We start from the raw sequence: 20959 nt of genomic DNA on the forward strand, positions 1-20959 counted from the left end.
CAGCATTCCTCCAAGGGGATGGTGCAACTGTTGGAGTTTTATACGGGTGCCATAAGAGGCTGAGCAGGGGAAGCCGTGGTCCTCTGGAGCACATCTAAGAAATATTTTATTTGGGAGAAGGGTGCTCTAGCTGAAGAAAGCATGTGTCCTGCTCTGCGGAAGGTCTTACAGCATGTGCAACAGGTGCATGTTCAATGTCCAGCCTTGTTCCCTGGGTGAGATCTTTGTCTTCAGAAATCTCCCTCGTCTGCCCAGGAGAAGGTCCCAGCCTGAGTCTGTAGGACAAGAGGAGGCTTGTCCTTGATTCTGCTTGACCACAGCCTAACCCAGCCCCTGAGCGGCTGGACAGTCACTGCCCATAAATTACATCTATTGCATTTGTTGGTCCCACTGGAGAATAGGAAGTTCCTAAAGTGAGATTCCTTGAGAAAGGAGGAAGAAAGTGCTACCACAAAGATTCCTTGACTGTGTGGACTCCCATGCTTTGTGCTGCTGAAGATATAATGAATCTGGGCAAAAGTGCAAGATCCCAGAAGATGTATCAAGCTCATTATTATGAGGTTCACGGTCAACAGCAATGTAGCGGGCAGTACAGCTACACTGGATATGGCCGTATCTCAGTCCTCTGGCTCCCCAGGTCCCACTCAGCTGCAGGCAGGCTGGTCTCCACCGGCTGCACCCATTCCCCATCTCTTCTTTAAAGGTTTATTTATTTGAAAAGCAGAGTTACAGACAGGCAGAGAGAGAGAGAGAGAGAGAGAGAGAGTCAATCTTCCATCCACTGGTTCACTCCCCAAATGGCTGCAATGGCTGGAGCTGGGCTGATGGGAAGCTGAGAGCCAGGAGCCAGGATTTTATTCTGGGTCTCACATGCAGGTGTAGAGGCCCAAGGACCTGGGCCATCTTCCACTGCTTTCCCAGGCCATAGCAGAGAGCTGAATCAGAAGTGGAGCAGCCAAGACTTGAACCGTGCCCATATGGGATGCTGGCACCACAGGTGGTGGCTTTACCCACTAAGCCACAGCGTCGGCCCCTATGTTCCTTCTCTTCTAGACTGCCCACAGCCCCTTTTGCATATGCTAATCATAAACAGCTCAAGTTCCCTCTCCTCTATAACTTCTTTGTCTCCTCTAGCTCACGGTCAGCTCTTTTAATAGTTTCTTACATCAGTGAGAACTCTTGGTTGCACTGATAGAAAACCCAACTCAAACAAGGTTCAACAAGAAAGGAAATTTGTAAGCTCATGGAAGCAGAAAGCCCGTAAGCAGTTCTGGTGAGGCTTGATCCAGCAGCTCAAGTTGTGCCCCCAAGGACCCCCTGTGTCTCCATGTGTCTGCTCAACCTTCTGCAGGGTCCATTTTATCCTGTATTTGCTCTCCAACCCCTTGGCTCACCTAGGCCTTCCCTTTATGCAATGAATTGATTGCCACTGTTCTTCCCTGAGTCTGACAAGGAGAAAGCGCATTTCCCCGGAAACCCTGGCCAACACTTCCTCACGTCTCATTGGTCTTGATTGCGTTACAAGCATGTTCCGGAGCCAATGGCTGTGACCTGGGAGATGGATATGCTGATGTTTCAAGCTCGCGGGGCCTGGCCTTGGAATTGGTGCTGGGCTCATTTCTCCTAAAAGCACAAAGCTAAGATTCAGCAGAGGTGTTTGTCTTGAAGCAAACCCCGGCAGCTGTTGTTGAGTGAAAGGGGAGACCACAAGGAAATGACCGCTCACTAGTAGCCTTGATCCTGCGGACATTAATCATTCCGAGTCGTGATGTTCTTCATCTTGTGCGTTGATACCATTTCTCTGATTTCACAGAGACTGAAATCCATGAGGCAGCCTGAAGGCTGACATTTCTTTTGTGTGCTCTTCACTCCTAGCACATTGCTAAGCACGTAGCTGTTGCCCAGTGCATACTTGCTGAATTGAAATATGTTGGGACGATTGAATCACGGGAGATGTTCCCAGTCATAGTGGAGATATTCCTTAGGGGAGAGGTGAGTCACTGTTGGGAGAAGTCAGGGGCACTCCTGAGTGGGGAGGTAATGACTGACAGCATGAAGGGTTTCTGGAAGGGTCTTGAGGAGGGAAAAATAAAAATAGCAACATCAAAGAATCGCGCTGGGTTTTGAGTTGGGAAGGGCATTGAACATAGAGGTTCTTTTACAGGTAATATAATGGGCTTATAAAGGCCTGGCCATGCCTCTCTTGGAGTGGGATGTCTTTCATGTGGGCCAAAGAAATGGATGTCAGGAAGGAGTCCAGGGTGTTCCTGACAGAAGGTTTGGCGGCTGTTGACCTTAGTTGTGTTCAGCGCTGAGTCACAGGATGGCCCTGGGATTTATCGTCCCATCTGGGGCATTTTCTGGAGAATGCTAAACTAGACGGGGTGATGAGACAAGAGAAATGAACTTGGAGTGTACTGGGTCACTCAGAACCTGTCGATCATCTGTGGTCTGAGTGTGTGTCGGCTCCAGCGAGGGGACCTGCTTTCTCTGCTTCCCATCAGCCTTCCGTTGTGGGGGCCGTGAAATAGAGGCAGTTAGCTCGCGGGGGTGGGGGTGGGGTGTGGGAAGCACCATGGTGTTGAGCGTGAGGATTCTGCAGCATCTGGTTCCCTTGCCAGCGGCCCACCGTCCCAAAGCATTTTCCTGTGACGAACAGGGGAGGGCAGCGTTTTCCTCTGGCCTTTCCTCCAGTTCACCTCTGACCTCTTGTCCTCCTCTCCTTTTGGGGCCCATCCTGTGCGCCTGAAGCCCAGGGAGCAGCCCTCTGGCCTTGAGTTCTAGGAGAGGCCCTGCACTTCTGCCAGCAGCCTTAGGGCCTAGGGATTTGCATTCTGCTTTGTGGTGGAAATTGTATCTCTGGCTACTGGCTTCTGTTCAGCCTGTTGCTTTCAGTATAACAAACTCCCCAGTGAAGCAGCTCTCTTTCTTTCATCAGCACCAAGAGAGGTGTTGCCCGGTTACCTGGCAGGGGCTTTTGCTTGGTGGACACAGTGATGCTCTTCCAAGAAGGAGGGTGGGATTCCCATAGAGGCCAAGGACTGTGGCCCAGGGCACTTCTAGTTCCAGGGCAGAGAGTTGGCAACAGCTGCCCCAAGTTTGATCTTCAAAGTCCTTTTATATATACTGTGTAGTTTACAAAATCCTTTCATGTATATAACTTCATTTGATTCTGAGATACCATGGAATCTTTATTCACTTTAGCATGTTTGTTAATGAAAACCAATAATACATAGCATATTGCTAGGTAAACATTTATTTAACACAAATATACATTTTAATAATGACATCTTTGAAGATAGAAGTTGTGGGACATGTGGTATTGTTTGACATTTTTGCATATCTTTCCCTTTGTCTTTTATTGAGGTATAATTGGTATATAATAAATTGCTCATATTTAAAGAATCTGTTGAGTATTTTAGAAAATGTTTATTTATTTTATTTGAAAGGCAGAGTTATGGGGCCATTACTGTGGCACAGTGGGTTAAAGCCCCAGCCTTCAGGGCCAGTCCCGTATGTGCACCGGTTCGAGCCCTGGCTGCTTCACTTCTGATCCAGCTCCTTGCTAATGTGCCTGGAAAAGCAGTGGAGGATGGCCCTTGTTCTTGGATCCTTGCACCCACATGGGAGACTTGAAAGAAGCTCCTGGCTCCCAGCTTTGGATTGGCTCAGCTCTGGCCATTGTGGCCATCTGGGCAGTGAACCAGTGGATGGAAGACCTCTCTTTCTGTCTCTACCTTTCTCTGTCACTCTGTCGTTCAAATAAATAAATAAATCCTAAAAAACAAAAGAAAGGCAGGGTGACTCAGAGAGAGAGAGAGAGAAAGAGAGAGAGAGAGAGAGAGAGAGAGAGAGAGGTGTTCCATTTGCTGGTTCACTCCCCAGATGGCCTCAACATATGAGTCTGGGCCAGGCTGAAGCCAGGAGCTAGGAGCCAGGAACTCCATCTGGGTCTCTGTGGGAGGACAAGGGCGCAAGGGCTTGGGCCATCTTCTGCTACCTTCCCAGGTACATTAGCAGGGAGTTGAAGTGCAGCAGTTAGGACCAGAGCTGGCATCTGATATGGGATGTGAAAGCAGCAGCTTAACCTGCAGCAGCACAACATGGCTGTATCTGTTGAGTTCTGACAAACGTAAACACTTATAAAATCATTGTGGTAGTCAGGACAGTGAATGTACCTACCACTCTGAAATGTTTCCATTTGTCCTTTTACACAGTCTGTCCTTCTCTCTTCCAAGCAGTATTATTGTTAATCATTATAACTATTTTAACATTTCCTCTTAGTCTTAGAGAACTTTGGTGACTTGTCAAAAATGGTGCATCCGGTGAGTGACAGAGCTGGGGCATCAGACCAGGCACACAGGCCCTAGTACCACAGACCAGGTGGTACCAGGATGCTGAACGTTATTCCCCATTTCTACTGGGCTTGCTACTTCTGAAGCAGAATGAAGCCCAGAGAACACTTTGTTGCACCCGATTGTTGACTGCCTAGATGGTGGTCCCTGCAGGCAGCGTGCTGCCCTTGGTGGGTCTCTGTAGCTCAGGCATTAGGGAGGGAGTAGCCTCTTTCTGCCTTTGGTGGAGGGTCTGAGTCCTCCGTTTTCCCAAGTCTTCCCTCACTATCATCTTCACTGGGGTTTTGAGCAGTGGTTCCTGCCTGGGGTACAGTGACAGTGCCTCAAGAGCGGAGAGTGTGGTGATGGGTCCAGAAGTCATCTTTTCTGGGTCCCGTCACACAAATGACAAAGGTGACTGAGTTTTCATTTCCAGGGGACCCTGGCTGGGTCATCCCCTGTGTTTGGCTGGGAAGTAGGAGCAGGGGACCCTGGCTGGGTCATCCCCTATGTTTGGTTGGGAAGTAGGAGCAGGGGACCCTGGCTGGGTCATCCCCTGTGTTTGGTTGGGAAGTAGGAGCAGGGGACCCTGGCTGGGTCATCCCCTGTGTTTGGTTGGGAAGTAGGAGCAGGGGACCCTGGCTGGGTCATCCCCTGTGTTTGGCTGGGAAGTAGGAGCAGCCTTTGTCACAAGACGTGCCGTGCTGCTGGTCTTTGTGGGTCTCTGGCGTGGGGCTCTGTAGGAACCTGGCTCTGCCCTTCGCCTCTGCTGATCATTGGCCCCCGGCACCTTGGCCTGCAGAGGACAGGATTGGAGAGGAGATTCCCTTGCTCTCTGATTCCTGGAGAGCAGGTTTCCACCTTTCCTCCCGTAGTCAGCAAGTTCTTCCCTGTGCTTATCTCCAAGCCACGTGTCTCTGGCAGACCCAGGCAGAGTCTGCTCCCCGATGATGGGATGGAGGAGTCTGAGAACTGAGGGATGGGAAGGCTTAACGTGACACAGGTAGACTACGGGTCTCTTCCACAAGAGCGGTGGTGAGGCCTCCCTCAGATGAATCCCTGCTCTCTTTCCAAAAGTCCTTGGTCCCAAGGCCGCCCTTCTGGGATCTGTAACGGTGGCTGCTCTGGCCCCAATGTTGGCACCGCCCAACAGAGCTCCTTCAGACATGTGGGCACCAACGGCGATGATTGGAGGGCAGGAGGCTCCTTGGGAGTTCTGTCACCCTCTCGGTGGGACCACTTGCCTTTGGTCCTTGCTGATCGCACATGAGCTTGGTGAGGTCTTTGAGGATTCTGAGGCAATGTGGCTCCCCTCCGCCTCCCTTCATCGCCTACGCGCTCATCCCCCGCCCTTCCTCTGGCAGCCCTGTCCCCGGGCCACGATGTGCTGCAGCTGATGTTCTCAGCTCACAGCAGGGCCCCGGACCAGAGTACATGCAGGCCTCTGGGGTCAGCACTGAGGTGGCTTGGCAGGACTGTGGGGAAGGAGGCTGTGGAGTATCAGTTTCCAGTGTTTGGCTGGGGCTGCCTCCTATTCACTCTCAGCTCTCTAGAGAGAGGACGTGGTCTTGTGAAGCCACATGCAGCCTTTGGATAACAACAAGAAGACATAAACAATCAGGATCATCTCACCAGGAGTCTGGAGCCGAGGCTGGAGTGCTGGAAGGTGGTGGCTGGAGGCGCAAGTCCCCTGCCCTGCTCCCCGGCCCCATTCCTCCACCTCCATCTGTGAATCTCTTGTGAGAGGAGGGGCTGCAGGACCATCTGTGGATGCATTGGGAGCCCTCCAGGCTGTGTGGAAGGACACTGGTGCCAGGAGACTTGGGTTCCATTCCTGACTGTGCTACTTGTTAACTGTAGGTCTTTGCCCAGGCAGTTTAGCCTCCTGGGTGCCAGTTTTCTTTGATTCCTGGAAAGATCCATTAGGTGTCCTGGGATGAGTTTTGGGCCAAATAAATCCACTCTTCTAAAATTTCTGTGTGCCCATAAGCTGGTTCTGTCTTGAGCTGTCAGCAAGGGGATATTGGATGGCACCATGGCAGTCCTATGCTGGGCAAATAAAGATTGCAGAGATTTCTACATTTGAGGTTTCTTTTATTTTTTCAGAGTATCCCTGGTTCTTTTCCTTAGTGGTACCCTACTTCTATAAGCCTAGAAGGCAGAGCAGTTCCAGATGTATAGAATTACAGTTTGGTTCAGGTAGTTTCAGGAGCACCAGAATGAACTTGAACCAATGTGTTAGACCTCTAGGAAAGGTAGCAGTGATCTGCAAATGCAAGAAGGGCCTGGGCTCCCAACAGGAATGGAGAAACCCAGGTGGAGACTTGAATACCTTTAGTTGTAGGCATGAGAGAAAGCACTTATGGGTCATTAAATTATCCTCTCAAAACTGAATTAGATTTAAATTCTGTTGGTCAAAGATCATCAATTACTTTCTGGGCCACGAGAGCCTTTTTTTTTTTTTTTTGTGACAGGCAGAGTGGACAGTGAGAGAGATAGAGACAGAGAGAAAGGTCTTCCTTTTTTTTCCGTTGGTTCACCCCCCAGTGGGCGCTGCGGCCGGCACACTGCGCTGATCCGAAGCCAGGAGCCAGGTGCTTCTCCTGATCTCCCATGTAGGTGCAGGCCCCCAGAACCTGGGCCATCCTCCACTGCACTCCCGGGCCACAGCAGAGAGCTGGCCTGGAAGAGGGGCAACCGGGACAGAACCCAGTGCCCTGACCGGGACTAGAACCCGGTGTGCCAGTGCCGCAGGCAGAGGATTAGCCTATTGAGCCGCAGCACCGGCCATGAAAGCCAATTTTTAGAGATTGGTTGTAGGAACCAAACAGAGCCAAGTAAGAATACAGTGAAGTTGTAGTAACTGTGCACTGGGCATTTAGCCTATGCTAGCACTGTGGTGGTGGTCAAAGAGCAGTTGACAAGACAGATGTGTGTTAGTCTTCATGCGACTGCAGGTGTAGCCTGGAAGACAGACAAGCCTTCAACACCTCATGACACAATGATTGCTGTGGGTCAGTGCTTTGAAGAAGAAGGCAAGGAGCCATGCAGGCAAAAGCAGGGGACCAAGCGTAATCCAGGATCTAGGGAAGCTCTCCCCATCGAGCTAATGCCTAGCCTGAGATCCAAATAGGAGTTGGCTGGGACTGAGAGGGTAGAGTACATTACAACAGAGGAGACAGAGGGCGAGGAGGCTCCCAGGAGAGAAGCTGGCTGGAACATTTGACAACTATGAGAAGGGCTGAGTGGGTGGAGCCTGAGGAGGAGGGGGTGGTCTGTCAGGTGCCACTGACAGGGCACAGGTTCTCAGACTTCCTGCTGAGTCAGCTTTAAGGAGGAAGGGATGGAGGCAGAGAGCGAGACCCTGGCTGATGGGGCAGGACACAGGTTCAAGTTGGGGGACCTGACTTGGCCTCTTCTGAATTTAGTTCTCCATTGGGAAACCAGCAGGCAGCACAAGTTGAGAGGCTGGTGAACCTGGAAGTCAGGTTATGATTGAGAAGCATGCATTGCCTTTGACCTGAGTACTTGCACCCTCTTCTTGGGCATCACTCCCCGATACCCAGACTGGAGAAGTAAAATCTGTGGGGCTTTATGAGATGGAGTCACAGTGAAAGGAGTTGCATAACGTTGTGGGACATTGCAGTGGAGCCAGAGAGATTTCCTGCTCTGCTGTATGCTTCTTGCCCCTGGGATAGTTGCGTTCCCCAGATGGGAGATTTGGGCTTTCCTACAGAAATACAGCACCAAATTATATATTATGGGTCATTTTACACAAATTTTAGTTTCCTGATGAGATTTGGGAGCACCTCTTGTCACACCGATTACTGATTTCTAAAATCTCTTTTAGGAGTGGGTTATATTCTCTGATGGCTGATCTCTCACACTGTGCGTTCAATTCTGTGTCAACTTCAGAAAGCACTGTTTCTGACCTTGTCCTCAAATTCTAGAGATACATTATATTTTGAACCCATGAATTCCTTTGGGGTACATGAGACTTTTTTGAAAATCCTTAAGCTAATTTTAGAAGTGCTGGGCAGAATGGGGCCGGCACTGTGGCATAGTAGGCTAAGCTTCTGCCTGTGTTGCCAGCAGCCCATGCAGGTGCTGGTTTGAGTCCCGGCTGCTCCTCTTCCAATACAGTTCTCTGCTATGGCCTGGGAAAGCAGCAGAAGATGGCCCAAGTGCTTGGGCTCCTGCACCCATGTGGGAGATCCAGAAAAAGCTCCTGGCTCCTGGCTTTAGATAGGCACAGCTCTGGCTATTGTGGCCATCTGGGGAGTGAACCAGTGGATGGAAGACCTCTCTCTCTGTCTCTCCTTCTCTCTCGCTGTAACTCTGCCTCTTAAAAAAAAGTGCAAGGCAATAAACAAACAAGGACTAGGTATTCTGACAGGAGCTTGTGTCCCCCAGTGCGGGGCTATGGTGTGTACAGCCCTGTGCTAGGTGCTTGCACGTCAGAGACTGTCCCTGCAGTCAGGAAGTGGTCATTTTAGCTGGGTGGAGCCAATCATCTTAGTCAAGGTGGACGTTTACCATCCCTTCACCTTCTAGGCACGTGGCAAGGACTTCACCTATTTTTCTGGTAGGCCTGCAATGCGTCTCGTTTGTCTTACTCAGGTAAAGAAACCAAAGCTCATTTGTTTAGGTGACTTGCCCAAAATCTCAGAGCTGCAAGATCGGGATTCAGATCTTAATCTGATTTGGAGCCCCAAGCTCATTCTTTCCTCTCTCCCTTTCTTCCTTCCTTTGTCTCTCTTCCTTCCTTTCTTCCTTCTTTCTTTTCTCTCAGAGGCAGAGAGAGAGAGAGAGAGAGAGTGAGCAAGCGCACACGAGTGTGAGAAAGTTCCTATGTGCTGACTCACTCTGGAGGTGCAACAATAACCAGCACTGGGCTGGGGCCAGAACCAAAAGCTGGGAACACAATCAAGTTTCCCATGTGTGTGGCAGGAGCCCAATGACTTGAGCTACCACTACTGCCTCCTAGGGTCTGCATTGGCAGGAACCTGGGGGCAGGAGCTGGAGCCAGGAATGAAACTCAGGCACTGCAGTGAGGGTCATGGGAGTCTTAACCACCAGGCTAAACATCTGCTCTCCAAGTTCTTTCTAAATTCTCTCCTATGCCTGAAAGAATTCAAATCCCAAAACAGGGCAGAAGGGACTTTGGTTGGACCTAGAGGAAAGCTTTTTTTTTTTCTTAGCTCAGTACAAAAGGTCTTCAAAAGGCTCATGGAAAATGTGTTTTATGAAAAAAAAAAAAAACTATCTGTTGGGGCTGGCACTGTGGTGTAGTGGGCTAAACCTCTGCCTGCAGTGCCAGCATCCCATATGGGCTCTGGTTCTAGTCCTGGCTGCTCCTCTTCCGATCCAGCTCTCTGCTGTGGCCTGGGAAAGCAGTAGAAGATGACCCAAATCCTTGGGCCCCTGCACTCATATGGGAGACCAGGAAGAAGCTCCTGGCTTCTGGTTTCAGATAGGTCCAGCTCTGGCCATTGTGGCCATTTGAGGAGAGAACCAACTGATGGAAAACCTTTTCGTCTGTCTCTCCATCTCTCTCTCTGTAACTCTACCTCTCAAGTAAATAAATAATCTTAAAAAAAGAAAAAAACTATACATGGATTTCATTTTTTGTACTAAAATAAGCTTCTCTTTTAATTTCATTTTCCATGAACACTTTGAAGTACCCCCATACATATGAGCCTCCAAGTTCAGATTCCCGGGTTAGTGAAGAGAGAGTCTGCATTTGGTGATGGTTCTGCTCAGGGGTTTCCAAGCCATTGTTTTTCCCTTGGGAGGCATAGCCAGTCACACCAGCTAATATTTCACATCAGCTCGCGTGCTCTCCTTTTTATGAGAAGGTAACAATATTGCCCAGCATGGAAGGAACATGATGACGAGTTGTTAGCACCACAAATCTGCATTCCAGCTTTTATTGCCCCTTAAAACAAGCTCCATTTGAGAAGAATGGAGAACTATTCTTTGCTGGCAAAAATTAATGTCTCCACATTGGGAAACAATTTTGCATTAGTAGTATATGGTTAACTGCAATTGATAGAACCTCTAAAATCATAACAGCTAAACAAGGCAGAATTTTATCTTCCACGTAAAATTCCAGGAGGGGACCCAGGCCTCCATGGCGCTCATGGAGGCAGACCCAGCTTCTCTCTTGGCACTTTTCTCTTCCTAGCCTGAGCTTTGACCTCAAGATCTGTGATGCCTGCTTGTTCTAAGCAACCGAGTAGGGGGAGGGAAGGTGATGAAGGGGGAAAAGGCACCTGCTTGCTCTCTTTCATCCCCCTGGGGTCAAAACACTTTATTTATTGAGAGGTTTGGGAGTGGGGAGGCTTGAAGATGCGCAGACTGACAGTGAAATCCAGAGTCCTCAGCCAGGATCTTTAGATGCCACAGTCCCCAAAGCACTGGCTCTTTGATGAAATTTACCTTGTGCAGCATTGGCCAGAACTGACTGTTTCAGTTCTGCAAGGAAGGTGTGTCTTTTTTTTTTTTTTACAGGCAGAGTGGACAGTGAGAGAGAGGTAGAAAGAGAGAAAGATCTTTCTTTGCTGTTGGTGCACCCTCCAATGGCCGCCGCGGCCAGCGCGCTGTGGCCGGCGCACCGCGCTGATCCGAAGGCAGGAGCCAGGTGCTTCTCCTGGTCTCCCATGGGGTGCAGGGCCCAAGCACTTGGGCCATCCTCCACTGTACTCCCTGGCCACAGCAGAGAGCTGGCCTGGAAGAGGGGCAACCGGGACAGAATCCGGCGCCCCGACCGGGACTAGAACCCGGGTGTGCCGGCGCCGCAAGGTGGAGGATTAGCCTATTGAGCCGCGGCGCCGGCAGGAAGGTGTGTCTTGTATCTTACAAGTGGAGAGAATGAGGAGCAGGTGTTTCATTGCGCAGGTGACATGCTCATGTCCCAGGCTGAAGTTCCTGGGTTTGAGTCGCAGCTCTGGCTCATCACTCCATCTTCCCACTGAGGCAAACCCTGGGAGGGAGCTGGTGATGGCCTGAGTCCTGGGTCCCTGCCACCCACATGGGAGACCCAGGTTGAGTTGCCTTGGCCCTGTCCCAGTCATTGCAGGCACTTGGGGAATGAGTCAGATGGGAGCTCTCTGAGTTTCTCTGTCTGTCTCTCAGATAAAATAAGTAAGTCAATAAATAAATAAAAAGTTTTTAAAAGATGGAAGCAAATGAGACTGGCTGTCAGGGGACAGCTAGAAGTCTGCCACCAGGGCTGTGGAATCTGACCCTTGCCCTCCTCGCCGTCCCTCCAACTTTGAACATCTGCACCCGCTTAGTGGACATTTGGTACACACCTGGTTCTAGACAAAGTTAAAAAGGCTTCCTCGTCATTCAAAAATAAAGACAAAGCACATTAGAACGAGTGTAGTCATGATTTCACTGTAGGGAGAGGGATGGTACTATTTGTCACCCTTCACCAAAAACACCGTTTCTGGGCTGTGCCCGAGGACTGGAGATGCAGGTCAGTGTCACAGGTGGTTTCTTTCCTACCCCTCATTTGCACTAAATTGGAAAATCCTAACCTGCAGTGAAAAGTAGCAGTAAGTGATTGATGACTCTGTTCAGTCGTCCTGGGTATCCCAGCCAACGGTGGGCAAGGAAACTGGGGAGATATCTCGCTGGAGGCCACTTTCCAGATCTTGTCGGAACTGAGTCGTGCTTGCACACTGGAAGGTTGAGTGTTTGCTTTTAGAACAGCCATGTGGATCCATCATTTACTCTCTGATCTGGGTTTGGTCTAAAAACATGTCCTTGTGTTCCATGACAGCCCTTGGATGTGGTTTTCACTCTGCCCAGTGACCTGTCCTGTTTGTCCCCAGTGAGAGGACAAAATCATCAAGTAGAACAAAGTCTGCCTAGATTTAAAAAGTATTTTTTATGGACTATCCATGTGACTTTGAGAAAATCATTTAAATTGGTACTGCCCTGGATCTCTTAATTATAAAATAGAAATAATGATGGTACCCCCCTGGCCCACTTACAGCAGGGTCGTGGATACTGTATGAGCTAAGGTAGCTATATGATGCTGTATGAGCTAGGAAAGGTGACCACGTCCCTCAGCAGTGGCACATCACACACACAGTAAATATACCTCGTGGTGGTGGTGGTTGTTCTCAGGTGCTCGCAACTCCAGGCTGTGCAAGCCTTTTCATGTCACAATTTAACCTTCTTCTGGGACTTTGGGTTCATTTTCGTTCTTCTACGTTATAAATCATGAGCTTGCATCCACTAAGTAGGGTTAGGGTCTGGATATCTGAATTAGGGAATGTATTGTAGAGCCACCATTTAAAAAGTCATAGAAACAGTCTTCCCCGGCAACGTGGGCACCGTAAAATATCTTGATCATCATTTCCGAAACCCACGTGAGCACGTCGGTCCCTGCCCTTCTGTGGAAGAAGTCGTCTTCTACCTGTGAGCTGCTTCTTTGTCTGGCATTGTGCAATGGCAGACAGCGGTTGTGGGATGACCGTGTTCAGGATTCTCCTCAACACTGAACTAAGGCCACAGGGCACATTGTTCAACATCAGTGTGTCGTTGCCAATGAATCAGCGGGGGACAGATTTTCAAAGGGGAGAACTGCTTTTACGTGGACAGCAACACCATTACTGTGCAAGGAGCTGACAGCTTCTCAGTACCGACCCCCACGCATCCTGCTCCTCAAAACACACATCAAATCCATAAGTACCTCCTCGCTCCTGTAGCCTGAGTGCCCGGGGCTGTGACAGTGGGGTGGGCGGAGGCGGAAGAGCACTTCTGCCTGCACAGTCCCCTTGCTGGTGGGGCCTGACTCCCACTCCACCCTCAGTGGCTTTATCCTGGTATCAGTGTCACGGTGGCCAGCTCAGCAGTGTCTTCCCCCTTGGGCTGTGGATTCTTTATGACTTCTAACCATCATTTGAAGAAGGATTTTGCTATCAGCTTCTTCCACTTTATCTCCAAAAACAATATTTTGCGTTGAATTTTGCAAGTACTGTTAGACTCTTCTCACCAGTATTGGGACTTTTGCCATTTTTCTGCTTGATTTTGGTTTTCTTTCTTTAGTGACGAAATTAATTAAATTCATATCAGAGAGGTTTTTTTTTTTTTTTTCTGTGTGAGCTTATTCTGAAAATCATTTAAGATTTTCTGGGCAGATGAGGATGGCTCCCTGTCATAATGTGACAGATACTTGTAACAAATATGACAAGGGCCACATGGGTTATGGAATCATTAACATCATCTAATTTTCTTTCTTTTTTTTTTTATCTTTTATTTAATGAATATAAATTTCCAAAGTACAACTCATGGGTTACAATGGCTTCCCCCCCCATACCGTCCCTCCCACCCACAACCCTCCCCTTTCCCACTCCCTCTCCCCTTCCATTCACATCAAGATTCATTTTCGATTATCTTAATATACAGAAGATCAGCTTAGTGTACCTTAAGTAAGGATTTCAACAGTTTGCTCCCACACAGAAACATAAAGTGAAAAATAATAGATGATTTTTGTTAAATGATGATGAAATCAGATCAGACCTATTGTCATGTTTAATCCCAGTGAGAGTCAAGTTGGGAATTGATAATTTCTTTCTTTCTTTTTTTTTTTTTTTTTTTTTTTACAGAAGATCAGTTTAGTGTACATTAAGTAAAGATTTCAATCGTTTGCACCCCCATAGAAGCACAAAGTGAAATATACTGTTTGAGTACTCATTACAGCATTAAGCCTCAGTGTACAGCACATTAAGGACAGAGATCCTACATGAGGAGTAAGTGCACAGTGACTCCTGTTGTTGACTTTACAAATTGACACTCCTGTCTATGGCATCAGTAATCTCGCTATGCACCAGTCATGAGTTTCCAAGGCTATGGAAGCCCCTTGAGTTCTCCGACTCTTATCTTGTTTAGACACGGTCATAGTCAAAGTGGAGGTTCTCTCCTCCCTTCAGAGAAAGGCACCTCCCTCTTTGAAGACCTGTTCTTTCCACTGGGATCTCACTCACAGAGATCTTTTTGCCAGAGTGTCTTGGCTTTCCATGCCTGAAATACTCTCATGGGCTTTTCAGCCAGATCCGAGTGCCTTTAGGGCTGATTCTGAGGCCAGAGTGCTATTTAGGACATCCGCCATTCTATGAGTCTGCTGAGTATCTCACTTCCCATGTTGGATCACTCTCCCCTTTATTTATTCTATCGGTTAGTGTTAGCAGATACTAGACTTGTTTATGTGCTCCCTTTGACTCTTAGTCCTTTCATTATGATCAATTGTGAACTGAAATTGATCACTTGGAATAGTGAGATGGCATTGGCACATGCCACCTTGATGGGATTGAATTGGAATCCCCTGGTATGTTTCCAACTCTACCAATTGGGGCAAGTCAGCCCGAGCATGTCCCAAATTATACATCTCTTCCCTCTCTTATTCCCACTCTTATATTTAACAGGGATCACATTTCAGTTAATTTTCAAAACCGACAGAATGGGAAAAAATATTTGCAAACTATGCAACAGATAAAGGGTTAATAACCAGAATCTACAAAGAGATCAAGAAACTCCACAAAAACAAAACCAACAACCCACTTAAGAGATGGGCCAAGGACTTCAATAGACATTTTTCAAAAGAGGAAATCCAAATGGCCAACAGGCACATGAAAAAATGTTCAAGGTCACTAGCAATCAGGGAAATGCAAATCAAAAGCACAATGAGGTTTCACCTCACCCCGGTTAGAATGGCTCACATACAGAAATCTACCAACAACAGATGCTGGCGAGGATGTGGGGAAAAAGGGACACTAACCCACTGTTGGTGGGAATGCAAACTGGTCAAGCCACTATGGAAATCAGTCTGGAGATTCCTCAGAAACCTGAATATAACCCTACCGTTCGACCCAGCCATCCCACTCCTTGGAATTTACCCAAAGGAATTTAAATTGATAAACAAAAAAGCGGTCTGCACCCTAATGTTTATTGCAGCACAATTCACAATAGCCAAGACCTGGAACCAACCTAAATGCCCATCAATGGTAGACTGGATAAAGAAATTATGGGATATGTACTCTTTAGAATACTATACCGCAGTAAGAAACAACGAAATCCAGTCATTTGCAACAAAATGGAGGAATCTGGAACACATCATGCTGAGTGAAGTAAGCCAGTCCCAAAGGGACAAATACCATATGTTCTCCCTGATCGGTGACAACTGACTGAACACCAAAAAGGAAACCTCCTGAAGTGAAATGGACACTATGAGAAATGGTGACTTGATCAGCATAGCCCTGACTGCTAATGGACAACTTAATACATTATCCCTCATAGTATTTTTTTTTTGTCTGTTCTACTTAATATGACTGGTTTAATTCTGTAATTATCACACAGTTATTCTTAAGTGTTGAAAATCATCTAATTTTCAAACGTACACTACTGCCTTTCATTTTCTCCCTGTTCATTTTTGGGTGAAATCAGCACACAACCCAATCACTTGTCTTGAGACATAGCCCTGTGTTCTGTATTCACACTGGAGCCCTGTGCGCGATTTATGTTCATGGCATTACTTTGAGTTGCACTATGTTAATTATCTACATCACTATGTTTAAACTCAAATGTATTTGGGACTATAGTACAGCATAACAAAAGGACAAAAATGTAAAACTGAGCAATAAACAGTGAAAATATGTGAAGGGAAACCAACTGCAATCTGCTCACCGACCACCAGCAGTGGTAAATTGACCAATGGTTGTCAAAAGTGTAATGGGGCCGGCGCCAGGGCTCACTAGGCTAATCCTCCGCCTGCGGCGCCGGCACCCCGAGTTCTAGTCCCAGCTGGGGCGCTGAATTCTGTCCCGGTTGCTCCTCTTCCAGTCCAGCTCTCTGCTGTGGCCTGGGAGGGCATTGGAGGATGGCCCAAGTCCTTTGGCCCTGCACTCGCATGGGAGACCAGGAGGAAGCACCTGGCTCCTGGCTTCGGATTGGTGCAGCGCACCAACTGTAGCGGCCATTTGGGGGGTGAAACAACAGAAGGAAGACCTTTCTCTCTCTCTCTCTCTCTCTCTCTCTCTCTCTCTCTCTCTCACTGACTGACTCTGCCTGTAAAAAAAAAAAAAACCCAAAAAAAAACAGTGTAATGGGGGTTGGGCATTTGGTGCAGTGGTTGGCACACTCCTTGGGACACCTGCATCCCATATCACACTGCTTGGGTCCCAGCTCTGCCTCTGATTCCAGCAGACTATGGGAGGCCGTGGATGATGATCCAAATACTTGGGACCCTGCCAGTAACATGGGCGATGCAGATGCATTTCCAGGCTTCTGGCTTCAGCCTGGTCCAGCTCCGGTTGTTGCAGGCATTTGGGGAGTGAATCAATGGATGAAGATAGTCTATTTCTGTTTCTCTCTCTCTCTCTCTCTCTCACTCTCGCTCTAGCTCAAGCTCTAGCTCTGTCTCTATCTTTATTTCTGTCTCTGTCATCTCTATCTCCTTGCCTTTCAAGTAAAATGAAAATAAATACATAAAAGTTGAAAACAATGTAATGGAGTTTCTGTGAACATCACAATTACTCACATTTCAGATCTGTGAACAAAATTGTTTGAACTCTTCTTTCCCTCTGAAGCCACTGTACTTCTGGCCACTACTCTATGTTTTTTGATGAGAACATTTCTGGAATACAAGCCAAGCAAAGAATTGGATATGGGTGGGAGGGAACTTGGTCCCTGGTGAAATTTGAAGAGAATAAAGTAGAAATGGAGGGAGCAATGGTGCAGTTGGGAGAGCTGGGGAACCAAGAATGTAAGCCATGTCCTTACGAGTGTTTCCATTTCTTCTTTGTACCTTGCAGAGTAAAAGCCAGGGATCTGTCTTTGTCCGGATACACGCCCCGTGGCAGGTGCTGGCCAGAGAGGCAGAATTCTTGAAGATCAAAGTTCCCACCAAAAAAGTATGCATACATTTCTCCTGGGGTCTGGGCCTCTGGACGGGCGAATGTTGCGAATAGTTTGGGAATAAGATTAGGCGGGAGGTGGGTTTTGTCGATTGCAATCATATTTGCCTCCCCAGGGATACTTAGTATGTGGCCATGATGTGGGCGGGGCAAGGAGGAGATTTGGGGAATGGGGAGCGGCATCTTTCTCTCTCAGAATAGCACCCCAGTTGTGCTCAAGGGGAAGCCAGACCTTGCCCTGGTCCAGGTTTTTCATCTCTCTGTTACATCCTATTTCTCCTGCTTCTTGGGGACTGTAACACTGCCCGACAGAAGGTAGATAGCAATGAGAGCAGACAGCAGACAGGCCCCACTGATGGCTCCACATCGTGCCGAGAAAATAGCACCAAACTTGCCATGGAGATACCCAATCTGCTCGTGATTCTGCCCCTGAAGATTGAGTGGTGGCAGGTTCTACCCATCTGTTCTGTAAGATGGATGGTTCTCATTCAGCTGAAGAATCTGGGCAGTGTTTGTGACATGTTCAAGCTATGTTCAGGCCCATGTCTGGGCTTCTGATTCAATTGGTTGGTGCGGGGTTAGGCTCTGGCTTTGGTTTTGTGAGAAACCATAAATTCCAGGAGGTTATGATGCACACTGGGAGTGATAGCCACACAGCTGGGGATGTTGGAGACAGTTTTCAGTTAAATACTCCCTCTAGAGTTTATTTTATTAAAAAAAGGTCTTATTTATTTTTCATTTTATTTTAAAGGCAGAAAGATGGGGAAGGTAGGCAGGGAGGGAAAGGAAGAGAGAGAGAGACAGAGAGAGAGAGAGAGATCTTCCATCCACTGGAGACAGAGAGAGAGAGAGAGAGAGAGAGAGAGATAGATAGATCTTCCATCCACTGGTTTACTCCCCAAATGGCTACAGTGGCCGCAGCTGGGCCAGGCCAAAGCCAGGAGGCAAGAACTTCCTCCAGGTCTCCCATATGGGTGCAGGGGCCCAAGCACTGGACTGTCCTCTGCTGCTTTCCTAGACCATAGCAGGGGGCTGGGTTAGAAATGGAGCAGCCAGGGCTTGGACAAGTGCCCATATGAGATGCCAGCACTGCAGGTGGTGGCTTAACTGGCTGTGTCACAACGCTGGCCCCATGGTTCACTTTTCAAATGCTTGCAACAGCCAGGACAAAGCTAGGAGCCTGGAACTCCATTTGAGTTTCCCATGCGGGTGGCAGGAATCCAGTGATTTAATTCTTCATCTACTGCCTCCCGGGGTGTTTGTTAACAGGAAGTTGGATCAAAAGTGGGGGATTCAGGGGCCTGCGCCTGCAGTGCCGGCATCCCATATGGGTGCCGGTTCTAGTCCCAGCTGCTCCGCTTCTGATCCAGCTCTGTGCTATGACCTGGGAAAACAGTAGAAGATGGGTCCCTGCACTCACGTGGGAAACCTGGAAGAAACTCCTGGCTCCTGGGTTTGGATTGGCTCAGCTCTGGCCGTTGGGGCCATTTGGGGAGTGAACCAGTGGATGAAAAACCTCGCTCTCTCTTTGCCTCTGTCTCTCTGTAACTCTGCCTTTCAAATAATAAATAAATAAATCTTAAAAAAAGAAGAGGTCAAGGATTCAGTTCTCAAACCCAGGCGCTCCAGTTATATGATGCAAGCATCCCAAGTGGTAGTTTAACTGCACTCCAAATTCCTGCTCCATATACAATTAGAAAATATCAGGGCTGGCGCTGTGGTGCAGCGGGTTAATGCCCTGGCCTGAAGCGCCAGCATCCCACATGGGCGCCAGTTCGAGTCCTGGCCGCTCCACTTTTGACCCAGCTCTCTGCTGTGGTCTGGGAAAGCAGTAGGAGATGACCCAAGTCCTTGGACCCCTGTACCCTCATGGAAGAACCAGAAGAAGCTCCTGGCTCCTGGCTTCGGATCGGCACAGCTCCAGCCGTTGCGGCTAAATAGGGAGTGAACCAGCGGATGGATGGAAGACCTCTCTCTCTCTCTCTCTCTCTCTCTGCCTCTCCTCTCTCTGTGTAACTCTGATTTTCACATAAATAAATATATCTTTAAAAAACAATCAGAAAATATCCCCAGGTAATTTCTAAGGGCTGTATCTCCTTGTGTAAGAAAATCCAACAAATAGCTCCAAAGAGAGAGGAAATGTGTGTTCACAGATTCACAGATTCTTTTTTTTTTTTTTTTTAACATTTCAGGGGAAAGGAGTCGGCTATTGATTTCGATCCTCTGAAATGTCTGCTAGGGAGGTTATGGGGCAGATGATACTGTCGTTTAGCCATGGGTCATTGTGGGCGTGTTCTCTCCCTCTCGCTCTCTCCCTCTCGCCCTTTCCCTCTTTCTCTCTTATACACACACAAACACACACGCGCACACGCACATGCACACACACACACACACACACTCCTAGTGTTGTTCCACAGCTGGGACCTAGCTTTTCAGGGGTCATCTTCATCATTCTAACCATCGTCACCATAATTCCCACCATCCTCACCATTAATGGAATCTCTTCTGCTGCCTACGTGGCCACTATTTCACCCGCCTTCTACTCGCCATCCCTGCTGTAGTCAGCAGCTCCATCTGGACCTGCATCACTGGCTGTGCTACTTCCATCTTCACGACCCACAGATCTACTGTCTGCATCAGTCATCGCTCCTCACACAGCAGCCTGTGACTGCTGCCATTGCGGAATCCCCGACTCAGACCAATACACTCCAGGTTCTGTTCCTGTAGATTTGTCATGGTGGGCAACACCTCCAAGGCAGTTGGACAAACACATGTGAAACAATGAGCAATGCAGACATGAATGTTAGCTGTAGATATTTGCCATTAAAAGGTGCATGTTTGTGGGTCACCTGCCAGCAATGTGCTGGTTTCCCAAGCACCAGCCTGTGAGGGTTCCCCTCAATTGCACTGCTGTGTGTTTTGTGTCCTCTTAGTCCTGAGACCACCATCCTCAAATACAGGTGCCATATTGTTCTGGACCCCGGCTCCTGCTCGACTGACGCTGTTCCAGTTTCCTGGTGACTCAACCAGGTCTCAGCCTTCGAGGGAGGCTTCCGCTTCCTTCTGGCAGGTGCTAACTTGGCTGACCCTTTCATGATTCTGCTGCCTTCCTTATATCCCTGATGTATGCTTCTCCTTTCACTTTGGACTCTCTGAATCACTCATGTTCTCCTAACCTTGTTCTATCTGTGTCTTCTTCCTTATGTTCTAATCTCTGCTGGCTGATCCTTGGAGAGAAGAGGAGCGAAAGCCCACACAGTTTGTTCTCCAGGGTGATCCGTAGCATCAAACCCAGAAGCAGGCGTGTCTGTGCCCTTCTGCCCCGGCCATGCAGGCCTGTTCTGCCTGTCCGCTCCCCTTTCCTCCTGCTTTCACGCTCATGCTGCCCTTTCCCTTTGTTCTCTCCCATCCGCCCTCCTCTCCTGCTGCCTCCTCTGCCTCCCTGTGTCCTTTGCACACCCAGCGGCCTCCTCACGCCTCTCGTTTCTCTAATCCCTGCTTCTCCCCATTCCCAGACTCAGCCCTCTGAGTAGTGCCTGCCTCTGATTCCTCTTGTCTCTGCATTGTCCTTTCTCAGGCTTCGAGGGCATTCTTCTACCTTGATGCTATTTCTGCCCTCTGAGTTTCAGTGCCTTATGTGTTAGCCGTGTAGAACTTACCATCTGTAGGTTAGGCAGAGCTGCCCTGGAATGTCTAGAT

The 20959-nt window shown here is 48.5% G+C and overlaps 1 protein-coding gene across 6 annotated transcripts in view; it reads left to right on the forward strand.

Moving 5' to 3' along the window:
- Positions 1-20959, forward strand: part of ANO2 (anoctamin 2) — a 387627-nt gene that overhangs the window by 74785 nt on the left and 291883 nt on the right. For 4 of the 6 annotated variants that reach the window (XM_070049342.1, XM_070049346.1, XM_070049344.1 and 1 more), the window contains exon 4: positions 17159-17257. The exons of the other annotated variants lie outside the window; for them this stretch is intronic. In XM_070049342.1, the coding sequence (XP_069905443.1) occupies positions 17159-17257 (99 nt within the window). The remainder of the gene's footprint in view (positions 1-17158; positions 17258-20959) is intronic. 6 annotated transcript variants of the gene reach the window in all.

This window comes from Oryctolagus cuniculus, chromosome 9 (assembly GCF_964237555.1).
Source record: "Oryctolagus cuniculus chromosome 9, mOryCun1.1, whole genome shotgun sequence".
In the NCBI taxonomy this organism is placed as follows: Eukaryota; Metazoa; Chordata; class Mammalia; order Lagomorpha; family Leporidae; genus Oryctolagus; species Oryctolagus cuniculus.